Below are 12,950 nucleotides of genomic sequence, written 5' to 3'. Positions count from 1 at the left end.
CCACCAGGCCACTGAAATGGGCTTCCCGCTCAGGGGGCATTGATCTTTCTAGTAATAACGATAATAAGGCCTTGGATTGGTACAGAGCTCTGCAGTCACAAAAGGCACTCACATATATTACCCCATTTGCTCCTTGTGGCAACTCTGTACAGGGATAATAGTCCCCACCCTATGGATGAGGAAACTGAGCCCCAGACTTGGGGGTTTTGACTGTTCTCACTATTATATGATGCTTTCCTTCTATTACTTATAAAAACCCACTTTATTGCAGCAGTCTTTCCCCTGCTGGAAGGAAGTGATGCACTTAGAAATGCAAAGTGCTGAGCATGTTTTTTGACGGATAGTAAGTGCTTGGCCTGTTAGCTGCTGTTGAGGAAGAGGCATTGAGGTGCAATAATCAGGACCACAGGGTTTGGGGTCAGAAAGGTCTGGACTTGAGTCCTGAGCCTGAGAAAATGCTGTATGTGAGCCGGGTCACGGGGCTTAACTTCCCCAAGGACATGAATGCCTATCTCATAAGGTAAAAGTTTGAAATGAGATGCCATTGTGCACGCAGAGCTCAGTAAGGTGCCAGTACTCAGTGTTCAGTAAGTGTAGGATCATTATCAAAAGGATGTGCTCAGAGGCCTTATTGTAAGAAAGCAAAGCCATGCCTGCCTGAGAACCAGATGTTAACGTTTCACAGTTAAACACCTTGGTATTTAATTTAAGTCTCGGGTATTGAAAGACCTCCTGTCTTTGCCTCTCTTTTGACTTTCTGCCTCTAAGAGAGTTTATGAGAAGGTTCTGTGGACCCGTAGCTTCCGCGCTCCACAGCCGGCCTCCACTGTGGCCAGGTACCTGTATATGATGCACGCCGTGTTCTGGCAGGTACTGCAATTGTTGAGATCTTGGCCGGTTCGATAAAAGTTGCGCCTGCAAGATAGAGCATTTGCTGGATAAATCTACGGGCAAAAGTCCCAGGGGATGCACGCAGCCTACTGACTCCTTCCCGCAGTGTGGCACTGCCCGTCCCAGGAGAGCCGGGCCCTCAATCCGCGTGACCATTACAAATACACAAGGAGCCACGATAATGGGACCTCGTGTTTCTAGAGGGTTTATACACGTTCATGCACTTTCACATCTGCGCATTTCCTCACGCTGACAACAATCCTGGGGATGAGCCTGCTCTTCTTCACCCCTCGTGACAGAAGGGACACCGAGGGACTTCGCAAATGAGTGGGGGGAGGTTGTTAAAACTCCCAACCCCTTAGTCCAGTGTGTGTCTCTCTGGGCCACCTCAGTGCTGTTCTCTCACAAGGCAATGCTGACTCTGATTCCTCTCAGCCAATGTCACTTAATTTCCTCAGCTCTCTCCTTCCCTTGTGTGGATGAGCGTCACCATTCCTTCCTCTCAGTCTTTAGGGAGCGCGTTTTCGAGGGACGAACACGTCACACCTAAATAAGTAGCTGCCTCCCCTGCCCAGGCCGGTGCTGAGTCACCCAGGACAGCACCGTGTGGCTTGTTCTCTCCGCAGAATTGGGAGCTCACTGCAGTTTCTACCGCCTTGGTCAGCGATGGCCTGGCTCACACCCTGAGACTGGTCAGTGGAGGGCAAGGTCAACAGTAAGCTTGGTGGCCACCTCGCATCCTTTGTGACAAACACACAAATAACCAAAATCCTTTGCAAACGCAGCGACTTGCTTCGAGGTACTGGGTGGGGGCAGTACCTGTGGGCTATCACTTCCCCCCACCATTTATCAACTGGACCCACATCTTACCATCCTCTTAGGCCCTGCTGCTTCCTCGCCCCCTTGTCTCTAGTCTGTTGATATTTGGAAACAAAAACAAATAGCCGTGGGAGTCCACCAAAGCCTAGAATTGAATGAAGCCCAGTTGGAATTAAGGGAGGCCATTGCTTAGGATTTGGGGAAACAACTGAAATGCAGGCATTTTGGGGGACATTTTACTGACGGAAACCAATGCTCTCTCTCTGTCTGCTCCTCTCCTGGCAAGCGACTGGACCCAGTAGTTTTTCATATAAAAAGCAAATCACCTTACCCTTCTGTGAGAGCCCGAGCTTTCTCCAAGTCTTGAATTACATTCAGAAGGACTTTAATTTTCTCTTGGTTCGAGTGCAGGGACTCCTCCACGGACTGCAGCCTGCCTTGGAGGTCGCAGAGTTCGCCCCGGGCCAGTTGAATCTGGCTTATCTCCCTGTTGCTCTGAAGTTTGCTCTCCCTCCTTGGACGAGAGGACGGGAGGTGATCGTTTCCTGGACAATTTCGAAACTCCAGGGTGTCCGCCTGGGTGGGGTTCCTCGCTGTCCGCTCCTGACACGCAGGGCCAGCTTTGGACGGGTGGTTCGGTTTGAGTGACGGCAGGTCCTGGAGATTGCTGCTCGCTGACGAACAGTCCGAAGCCCCTCCTGGATGGGCTGGCTGTCCGTGGGAGCCTGGCGAGGGCGAGCCGTGAGTCCGTGGTGGCGAGGGAACACACGCTTCCTTTGACAGAGATGACAGTGGGCCAAAGTCTGTGTCCCCAGAGTTGTCTTTGGGCAAAAGCAATTCAGGTTTAAGTTTGCCTGTGCCTGGCATGGGGGTGGCACCGCTGGTGGCGTTCAAGCTGGAGGGGGGTCTTTCGGAATCTGACGGCAGCACTCTTCGCCCATCACCTGGACACAGGTCCACCAAAGGGTGGATGGAGTTGCTTATCTCTGCGGGCCTGTCTGGGCTGAGAGCGGGCTCTCCAGCTGCCCAGGTCGGGCTGTGATAGATATCATCTGGGACCTGAATGGCAGCGGTTGCTTTCTCTGAGGCTCTCCCAGCTCCCGCTTCCAAGCATATGCTAACCGGCCCGTTGCTCTGCACCTTGGGCATTCGAGGGAGAAACGGGTGCGAGACCTGGACCCTGCGAGGCCCGTCCTCAAGATGCTGCGCCAGCCGTAAGCAGGCGAGGTCCGAAGCCACCATGTCCTGTTCTGAGAGGTTGCCATTGACCTGGATGGCACTTTGGAATGCTGTTGGCATTTCCACCAGGGACTTACTGGCTGTGAGTCTCTTCCTTTTGAAGATCGGGAAATGCTTCCTGAGACTGGGGGAGGTTTGGATCGCGATGTTCCGGAAGCCCCCTGCCTTCTGGGACCGGGGGAAGGAGAGCGAGTAGGCGGGGAGGGGATGGTGTCTGGGTGCTTGGGTCTTGCCTATCACAGCCGGGTCCTCGGTCGTGTGGACATCCACCCCGGCCAGGCCAGGAGGAGGCTTACTGGTCCCATCTTCCTTGAACCGCACCTGCTGAGACTTGCTGCGGCGGTGGTGCGGCTGCTTCGCGAACGCCACCGACTCCAGGCTATTCCGCTTCAACAGCACCGGGCGCATTTTCGTGTTTTGCTGGGCCATTGAGCCTCAGTTGACAGGATTGGGACCATACACGTGTCCTGGGCACATGTCCTTAGGTCTTGGGAGCAGCCTCCAGTGCTGGCATCTCAGACACAGAGACCTGCCAGCCGAGATGGAGCGGCCCTTTCCTCGGAGAGGAGGAGGCCGTGTGGGCCATCCCCAGCCCGTGGCTTCCACTCAGGAGCTATCCGCAATGCTTCCCCTGCAGTTACAATATTATTTCATTGCAGCGATAATTGCCACTTAGATAAACAATGAGTTAGGCTAATTATTAAACATCCAATCTACCAAGAGAGCTGGTGGGCTGTTTATCAAGAGAGGCTGGCAGGCGGCTCCGATCCTGGGAAAAGCTTGCCGCCTTGAACAAAAAGACAACAAAAGTACCATTTAGGGGATAGCGCCAGACTCCCAATGTGTGAATTCCAAAAGAGACCTGCTACGTCTGGAACGGGCGGCTTCCTTTCCCGGAGCATCAGTTTCCAGTGTAAAACTACAGGACACTTAAACACATCTTCTTGCCAGGGCATGTAAACAGGCGGAGAAATCAGTGGCCTGGGGGTCGGCTTCTTTGATGATCCATGATGCTCCTAAGGGAGCCGCCCCGTTTCTGTCAATTACAGATCCCACCCTCAGAGCCATTGTGTCCTTTCATACTCTGCCCCTTTCCTGTAGCGGGGGACACGTATCTTCCTAAACAGCCTCACAAAACCCGGTGGGGTGTGACCAGGACAGGCGTGAGGCATCTGAAGCCATGCAGAGGGCAGAGTCCCTGTCGTGGTTCACACGCGGCTCAGGTTCATAGGTGGGCAAGTGATCCGTGGCTGTAGCCTCTGGGAATCTAAGCTGAGAAAGGCTGGCCCTTGGCCCCGGCACTGTGGGTCTGAGGCTTGGCTGTCTTTGCCAGCGGGCAAGGAGAGTCTGAAAAGGAAGAGACGACAACTGAGAGTGCAGTTCCTGAGGACCTGGGATTCTCTCCAAATTCCATCCACCCAGTGGGGTGCTGCTGAGTGGAGGGTCTAGGAGCAAGTCAATCACACTGTCCTGCCTTCTGTTACCCCGTCACCTTGTGGCTGCAGGGCCTAGGAGCTAAATGCCCATCTGCCTGATCATTTCCTCCTTCACTCCTGGGCATTGCCAGCCAACTCCTATTCATCCCCGAAGTCCTAGCTTAAATGTTACTTCCTCAGGGAGCCTTCCCAAGGACTCCTCCCTCATGTACACCTCCAGCGATAGACCATTACACCTTCCCATCACATAGTTCATAACACCAATTGCAGCCGTCCTTAAATAATCGTGTGTGTGTGTGTGTGTGTGTGTGTGTGTGTGCGCGCGCACGCGCGTATTCATTTGATGTGCCTCTACCCCGTAAGCTCCAGGATGGCAGGGCCAGAGCCACCTTGGGTATTCCCAGCCCTCCTTTGGGCTTATTGTGGTTGCTTTATGGGCATGTGTTCATAGAGCGGATGGCTGGATGGAAGTCCTTTGGAAGCAAAGGAGAACCTGGGCACAGGGGTGCCAGGGTCCCCTGCCAGGGCAACAGGACAGTGAGTTCTCTCTGCGATGACTGTAGCGTTTACTTGGGGACAAGATCTTCCCTAATGTCTTCATTTTTTAAATTGCTTTCCAGGAGATAAATGTGCATAAAATTCTCTTTGGGAAGTGTGCCTTGTAACAATAACAGTTACCATTTATTGAACACTTATTTTTACCGTGCTGAGGGCTTTATGCATTAATCATAACAACTCATTTACTGAGAACTCACTAATGTGCCCGGAGCTGTTCTAAGCTGGAACTCATTCATTCCTACTCTTAACCTCTATACTCCATTGCCTTTTTATTATTGCATCATCTCACTTAATCCTTACAACATAACCTTTCAGGTGTCAGGATTCTTACTGGACTGATGGGGAAGCTGAGGCTCAGAGAGAGTAAGTACTCAGTGAAGGAACTGAAATGTGAACCCAGATATCTGCGATTCCAAAGCTTGGGTTCTTGGAGAAACCAAGATGGCGGCATAGGTAAACACCTAAACTGCTGCCTCGCACAACAATTTCAAAACTCCAACTAAAAGACAGAACGGACACCATCCAGAACCACAGGAAAGCTGGCTGAGTGAAAATTCTACAACTAGAAGGAAAGAGAAAAGCTCACAGAGAATTGGAGGTACGGCGAAGGGGCTTTGTGCGCGCAGAGAGGAAGGGCGGCTGAGAGCCTGGCTGACTTTCTCTGGCGGAAGGGGGAAGGAAGCCCCCGACCGCACTGAACCCCAGTTCTGACTGCACTGAACCGCAGTTCTGGGTGAACCCCTGGGGACCCACGCTCTTACGGGGGGAGTCTGGACTCTCGGGCAGAGACTCGAGCTGGGAAAGGCAGAAGTCTGAAGGCGCACGCGGGCCAGTGCGCACAAAGGCTGCGGAGGTTGCCACAGGCTTTCCCTAGTGGAAGGGAGTCAGAGGATCCTGACTGCACTGAGCCCCAGTTCTGACTGCAGTGAACCCCAGTTCCAGGCGAGCCCCTGGGGACCCACGCTCTTGTGGGGGGAGTCTGGACTCTCAGGCGGAGACTCGAGCTGGGGAAGGCGGAGGACTGAAAGCGCACATGCGTGCAAGGGCAAGGCTGACAGGAAGCCAAGACTGAGACTCCACCCCATCCAAGGTGAGCACAGAGGCTATTGCAATTTGGCAAGTCTAATCCTATAAGGCTGTCTCCAGCACCGAACTTCTCCCAGCATAGACACAGCTGATCCTTACAGCCAACTGGCCCGGAGGTCAATTCTTCCCAGTGATACCAACAACAATAAAGACTTAATTACAACAAGGCTGTACACACAGTCCACAAAGGGGTGCACCAAGAGTGTCCACCTCAGGTTAACTGGGGAAGCAGACCCACTGGGCCATATTGGAAACCTAGCACACAAATCTACCTTACCAACTCAGGGAAGCAGTGAAAATGCGGCGTCAAAGAATCAGATCACAAACGAAAGAAATGGAGGAAAACAAACGACTGGATATAGAATTCAAAACCACGGTTATAAGACTTTTTAAGAATATCCTAGAAAAGGCCGATAAATATAACGAGACCCTCGAAGATATGAAAAAGGACCAACTAGAAATTAAACATACACTGACTGAAATAAAAAATATTATACAGAGACCCAGAAACAGAATAGAGGAACACAAGAATCAAGTCAAAGAATTGAAATACAAAGAAGCAAAGCTTGGGTTCTTAGCCGTGAGGTTATGACTTTGTCCCCTTGGGATCTGCTCTGAGTGCAGACAGATGATATCAGTGATTTGAGAAATAAGAAGGCCCCTGCCCCTACATGGCAAAGTGAACCTATTCACTACAAGTTCAAGGGATCACACTGGGGTCAGACAAGTTGGAAGCATGCCTGGGTTGACCAAAGAGTTTTAAAAGAAAATGAATGTCATAAAATAGTGCACATTCTGTCTATGGTTCTCAGCCTTAGAGTCTTCTTCTTTCTTCAGGGATTACTAGGTAATGAGCAGGGCAATTTCAGCTTTCCCTGCTCCCGGCTCCCTTGAGAAGGACCAACTAACCCAGCGCTGTGGGGCAGTGAGTAGCCAGGCCTGTAAGAGAACAGGATCCATCTATAATGCAAATGACTTGTCAGCTTGTCATGAGGACCTGCTACTCCTCTTGGGCTGCAGAGCCTAGATATTTATTTGTCTACTTTTGTGGATTTATTTAGGTTATTGTCCTCCACCTTTTCCCTCTCCCTTCCTGTTCATTAGTGTTTTGTTCTGGTAAAGTTAACTCACGTTGACTACAGTGGCCTGAAGCTGGTTTTCATAAGCTAATGTTTAGTGAACATTGGTTATGTGCTAGGCATTGTGATAGCTGTTTTTCCTTTACTTTCTTCTTTAATCCTTCTGACATTCATAGAGGCAGGTACTCTCAGCATCTCTGTTTATAAATCGGGAAACTGAGGCACAGGAGGTTAAGTAATTTGCCCCAAGTCATTCACCTGGCAAGTGCCAGAGCTGACATTTGAACTCGAGGACTGACCGTGCACACAGGATCCTGACCACTGTACTTCCTGCCTCTTCCAGGACTGGGAAGGGACTTCCGGTGCAAGGCTGTCAGGCAGGTTTCAAAGTCCCTCCCCCCTTTCCTTCTGAAAGTCAGCCATTATTCTGGTTTTAGCCCTGCTTTTTCTCCAGCAGTTTATGTATCCTTGAGATGTTTTCTTTTGAGCTTCAAAAACAGTTGGTTTTCTATTTTTAAAGATATTACATGTGCATTGCAAACATTCAAATAATGAAGATTAACAAAAAAGGAAAAAAAAAAGTCATCTGAAATCTCCCCATCCATAAAGAGCCACTCTGTATGCATGCGATTCAGGTCACCAGGCACGCACATCGCACTCCCATGCAGGCTCACGGGAAGCCTTTAAAAACACTGAACAGCACGGAGAAAGTTTTATATTATGGCTAATAGATTCACACCCTCCTTTTAAGTAGGTGAACCAGACTCTGTTGTCTAGTTATACCATGGTTTTTTAAAATGGTATCCTTTTGTGGATAATAGGTTGTTTCTAAATATTTGGTATTATGAATAATCCTGTAAGTAATATTTTTTTGGTGAACCTTGGAGTAAATTCCTAGAAGAAGAATTAGTAGGTTGAAGTACCCATACACTTTACATTTTGTTGATATTATCACTTTTCCTTCGAGAAAGTTCTAATGTGTAACCCCACTATTACTGCATGAGACGCCTTTTTTAGCAGAGCCTCTTTGTCACTGTGTTTGGTCAGTTTCTGATGACTTTTTTTTTTTCATCATTGCCAATAAAATGGGAGAACAATTTCTTATTATGCAATTTATTTAAAATTTGGCATTTTCCCATATATGTATTGGTTTTACACTACCTCTGGTATGCATAAAGAATGAAAAGTTAAACGTGATCATTTGAACAATTAAGCGAATATGGAAACTCTTGTGTCTTAGACATAACCTAGGAAGCATAGTAAATATAATATAAAAATTTTCCCTTAAAAAGTTTCATATTTATATTCCAATTCTTCTGCCCCACTGACCTCCAGGACCTTTGCATAGACGTGTTCTGGGGAGTACACCTGGCTAAAGGGAATAGCCTTTTATAGGCCTCAGGTCTCACAGGCTCCCAGCTCACCACTAATTGATAGGGGGTTCCCTGGGCCTTGGTGGTTAGGGCTTAATTAACATCCTGGCCAGAGTCCAGAATCGCTCCCCGGAGGCGGTTGTGGCAGCCTGTTGCACACCCCGTGTCTGGGAGTTATTGCTGATCTTTTTATTGTTATTGCTGTGACATTTTATTCTCTCCTCCCTCGATTGTTGACTTACTGAACACCAGCGACTGTTTATAGTCCAACCATGAACTATGTGTGGTCCACGTTGGGTGGTTCTCATGAAATCGCGTCCATTTAGTAGTGACAGAAACATTTAGCACTATCATTGTAGGGCTTAAACTTTGGACTTTCTCTGGACTAGACTCCCAGCTCTCTGCTGTGGCTTTTAGGCTCTGCAGTGAAAGACTGAGTGCATAGGCGTTAGCCTATGATTCACTTGACTAGCATCTTCCACTTCCTGACTGTTGACCTGGAACAAGTGCCTTGGCCTTTGTAAAACCACATAGAGTTGTTGTGAGGATTAAATCGGATCATCTACATAACAGGGTCGGCATGGTCCATGTTAGCTCATCAGATAGAACTAATGGATAGAACTCAACTGGGACCATGCGATACTCATGAGAGTATCTTGCTCCTTGCACTTTCCCTCTGGGGAGTAAGCTGTGAGTAAATTTTCAGGATGCAGTGAACAAGGATGGCATTCCCAGGAATCCTGCCCTCTCCCTGCCATGTCCATACTTCATGTACCACATTGGCATTGCGATTATCTCCCTGTACAGTGATTGACCTTCAGCCTCTTCAATTAGACTGCAAGCTCCTGAGGGCAGACACTGGTCACAGTCCACTCTGAACCCCTGGCCCTTACACCCAGCTTGATACAGAGCCCGTGCTAAGTGAATTCTTGTCAAGGGAATGAATATAATCCCCTATTACCTATTTGCCTTAGCTTCTATAGCATGGAATAGCTGTATAGTTGGCATGGAATAAATATTTGTGTGACTAATTATTAAACAACAAATTAATCCATTTCCAACTTGCTTTCTCTTTCAAAGATATACAATCACTAGATCTAAAGGATGAAGGAATTATTTCTGTCATTTAGTTATCATGCTAGCTCTTAAGGTTTCACCAAATTCAATTCATGACTCATTGAATTTGGTGAAACCATATTGATAAGCTGCTATGACCTGGGCACTGTGACAAACATGGTGGAGATTACAGAAATGAATAAGACCTGAGTACTATTGCAGCACAAAGAAGGGGCCTTGAAGAGCCACCTCAAATAGAACCAGTACCTGGGTGGTGGTGCATAATGCTGTACAGAGTAGGGGATGACGTGGATGGAGGAAGTTACATGATTCATCTCATGTATTCAGATCCGGCTTCAAGCATCAGTGGCACTTACATTTTAAATGGGATTTACGCTTTAGCCTTTACTTCAGGAGTCAGCAATTTTTTTTTCCTCTAAAGGGCCAGATAGTAAATATTTTCAGCTTTTCTGGCCTTGCAGTCTCTGTCACAACTATTCAACTCTGTGTGTGGCAAGAACGCAGCCACAGACAATATGACAAATGGCTGTGACTGTATTCTAATAAAACTTCATCTATAAAACAGGCATCAGGCCAGATCTGGCCTGGGGGTTAGGGGCAGGCACAGCTTACCAACCCCTGCTTTGGGCAATGGTTTTTGAGCGGGAGAAACCTGATTAGGTTTCTGTTTTTCAGGGAAAGCTCTATTTGCTGACACCTTGCTATCTCCTTTCTCCTTCTGTACTTCAAGTCAGTAATAATAACCCTGCCTATTTATATCACACTTTACAACATACGAAGCATTTTCAAATTCCTTGTAATCCCTACTAAGCAAGCTGGGAAGCTTTACCCCGGTTTTAAAGAAGTGGAATCAGCTGCAGAAGAGTTAGGTGGCCTGTCCTGAGTCACAGAGACGGGACTGGAACCCAAACTCCGGTACCAGCCTCAGGATTCCAGCGGAGACCCCAAGTTTCCCACTTCATTGGGCCCATCAGATGTCTCCCCAGCATTTAGCCAGGCAGATATCTAACCATTGAATGTGTTGCTCATGATTCCCCAGCTAGAGGATGTGTTCTTCTCTCTCTCTCTCTCTCTCTCTCTCTCTCTCTCTCTCTCTCTCTCTCTCTCTCTCATAGCATTCTTAGGAATATGTCTTATACTTTTATATCTTCCACAGTATAAGTTTGTAGGAGGCACCATAAAAATAACTACTGATCGCTTACTCCTGGGTCTTGTGGTTCTTCACATCAAAGTTCCCTTCACTTCCACCTGTATTCAGCTGCTTGGTGGTCAGATGTTGGCGAGTATCACCGCGTACCCATCTGAAATCAGAGTTCATGTCTGTGGTCCAAGACTTTGTCTTTTCAATTTGAAAGTTGCCTCAGCAGCTTTCTCAATAAGGAGCAGAGGGGCTGATAAAATTGGGGGGGGGGCAGTCTTTGTGAATCTGCATTTCCCCCAAATGGTCAAGAAGCCAAAGGGAACTGGCTTTCTTTTTGCCTCCTGGAATTACTAAGTGTGGGTTGACTTGGGGGCAGAATTAGGCACCAAACGATAATCAAAACTCATATATTTGGAGCCTAGAAAGATACAGTGATCATGAAATCTTCTGTTTTAAACACGCCATGTTTCTCCTTTTCTTAGTTTCTGCTATTTGTACCCAAGTCTCCATCATCTCTTATTTGTGCCACCAAAAGTGAGGTCTCCTGCCTTGTCTGCTTTACCGTGCACCCTCCACATGGCAGCCGGAGTGATATTTATAAAATTTAATCAGATCATACCAGGCCCCTCTCTGAAACCCTCCAAAGGCACTCCATTGTATTTAAATTAAAACCCAAAGTCTTGACAAAATCTGCAAGACCCTGCATCACGTGGCCTTGCCTGCCACTCCCCCACCCCCGCCCCATCTCATCTCCTGCCACTTGCCCCTTCCTTTCTCTGACCTGGTCCCCGACCCTGGACATGCCCCCTTCATTCTCGTCATCTGTCCTCCTTGCTGGCTGCTCCTTTGGTCTGGACCGCTCTTCCCCTTTCCAAGGCTGGTCTCCTCACCCAGGAAGCCTCAGCTCTAAGGATGCCGTCTCCAGGAGGCCCTCCCCAGCCTCCTCTCCCTCCCCTGGCCCTCTGTCCTATTAGCTTGTTGGTTTATTTGTTGATTGGCTATCTCTGTCCCATTTATTGAGGAACCTCAGTAAACATTTGTTGAAAGAATGAGTGAATGAATTCTTATAGTGTCTCTAAGGAGTCATACAAGCTTAGAAATAGAACAGAGAACTTCAAAACTTTACACCTTGGGGGATGTCCCATTCAGTGGTTTTCAGTCCTCCTTTAGCAATGGGATCTTATTTCTAAATCCAAGCTTGATCCCAATCCTAATATCTGAGACAGAATAAAGCCGAGCTGTTCTAGAAAACACAGGAAGCAGTGCACGCCCGGTCACTCTGAGCCACACCCTGGAACCCCAGGGCTCCCAGCAAGCTCGGTTTGAAAGCCACCGAGACAAGCCCTCTCATTCTACAGATGGGGAAACGGAGGCTCTGAGCTCTCCTCTACCTACAACGTTCCCCAGAACAGGGACGCTGTCTCGTATCCCTACCCCCCGCACGGTCTCCGGCAGGGCAAGAGCTCAGGGGACGTTGCTGAACTCTCAGGCGACCCACTGAGTTTGCAGGCAGTAGTGGAACACGATGCTGTGGTGCAGGCCGCTGTCCTCCAGGGCAGCGGTGATGGTGGAGGGACCGTGGCCTCCACCTGGTTCAGGGACAGGCGCCTCCTTTAGAATCAGACCTCGTGGAGAGACCGGCTTCCTGCGCCCGGAGGCCTCACGTGATGGCAGGCCACCAACACTATTTCCTTTCTTCCTCCCACTCTAGCCCTCTGATTACATTCGTCAAAAACCCAGGGAGGATATTATTCCTCAACCTCCTCTTCATTCGCAATCTCATTCTTCTCCTCTTCCTTTTATTAAAAAATCATAAAATGTTTCAGGCATGGAAATCAGCGGAGAGGAGAGTGTGGTAAACATAATAAGCACTGAACCCACAGCCTAGCTTCAGAGCGGAGCTGCTACAAATCCCCCTGAAACCTTCGCCCTCGGCTCTCCCTCCTCTCTCTCCTCTATTTCCCGCTCCCGTCCCCCCCTCTCTTCCCCCCTCTTTCTCTCCCTGCTTCTCCCCCAGTCCTGTTTTCTCCTACACTTTCCCTCCTCCTGATTCTGTTCTCCACCTCCTCCCCAGCTCTTCACCCTGCCGCCTCCCTTATCCCGTGTTGTCACACCCCTGCCTCCGCATCCTCATCCCCTTCTCCCTCTCTTTTCTTCCTCTCGGCCCCCTCTCTTGCCTTCTCCTTCTCTCTGTGTCTTAGAAAGTGCTTCTGGGTCAGCGATTCAGCCTTTAGCTGTTCAGTGTCAAGAT

General features: G+C 48.8%; 2 protein-coding genes across 3 annotated transcripts in view; one reads left to right on the top strand and one right to left on the bottom strand.

Annotated features, from left to right (window-relative positions):
- The window catches only part of DOCK2 (dedicator of cytokinesis 2), a 373,091-nt gene that overhangs the window by 194,199 nt on the left and 165,942 nt on the right, over positions 1-12,950 (top strand). The gene's annotated exons all lie outside the window — the stretch shown is intronic.
- INSYN2B (inhibitory synaptic factor family member 2B) overlaps positions 1-12,950 on the bottom strand; it is a 103,164-nt gene that overhangs the window by 9,474 nt on the left and 80,740 nt on the right. For both annotated transcript variants that reach the window (XR_013961004.1, XM_080676535.1), the window contains exons 2-3: positions 2,042-4,296; positions 841-915 (exon numbers count right to left, since the gene is read on the bottom strand). Coding sequence is in view for 1 of the 2 variants with exons in the window: in XM_080676535.1 (XP_080532661.1) it covers positions 841-915; positions 2,042-3,378 (1,412 nt within the window). In the remaining variant the exon portion in view is untranslated. The remainder of the gene's footprint in view (positions 1-840; positions 916-2,041; positions 4,297-12,950) is intronic.

The sequence above is a fragment of the Plecotus auritus genome (genome assembly GCF_963455305.1).
Source record: "Plecotus auritus genome assembly, chromosome: 6".
In the NCBI taxonomy this organism is placed as follows: domain Eukaryota; kingdom Metazoa; phylum Chordata; class Mammalia; order Chiroptera; family Vespertilionidae; genus Plecotus; species Plecotus auritus.
This window is presented reverse-complemented; position numbering and strand designations above follow the sequence as displayed.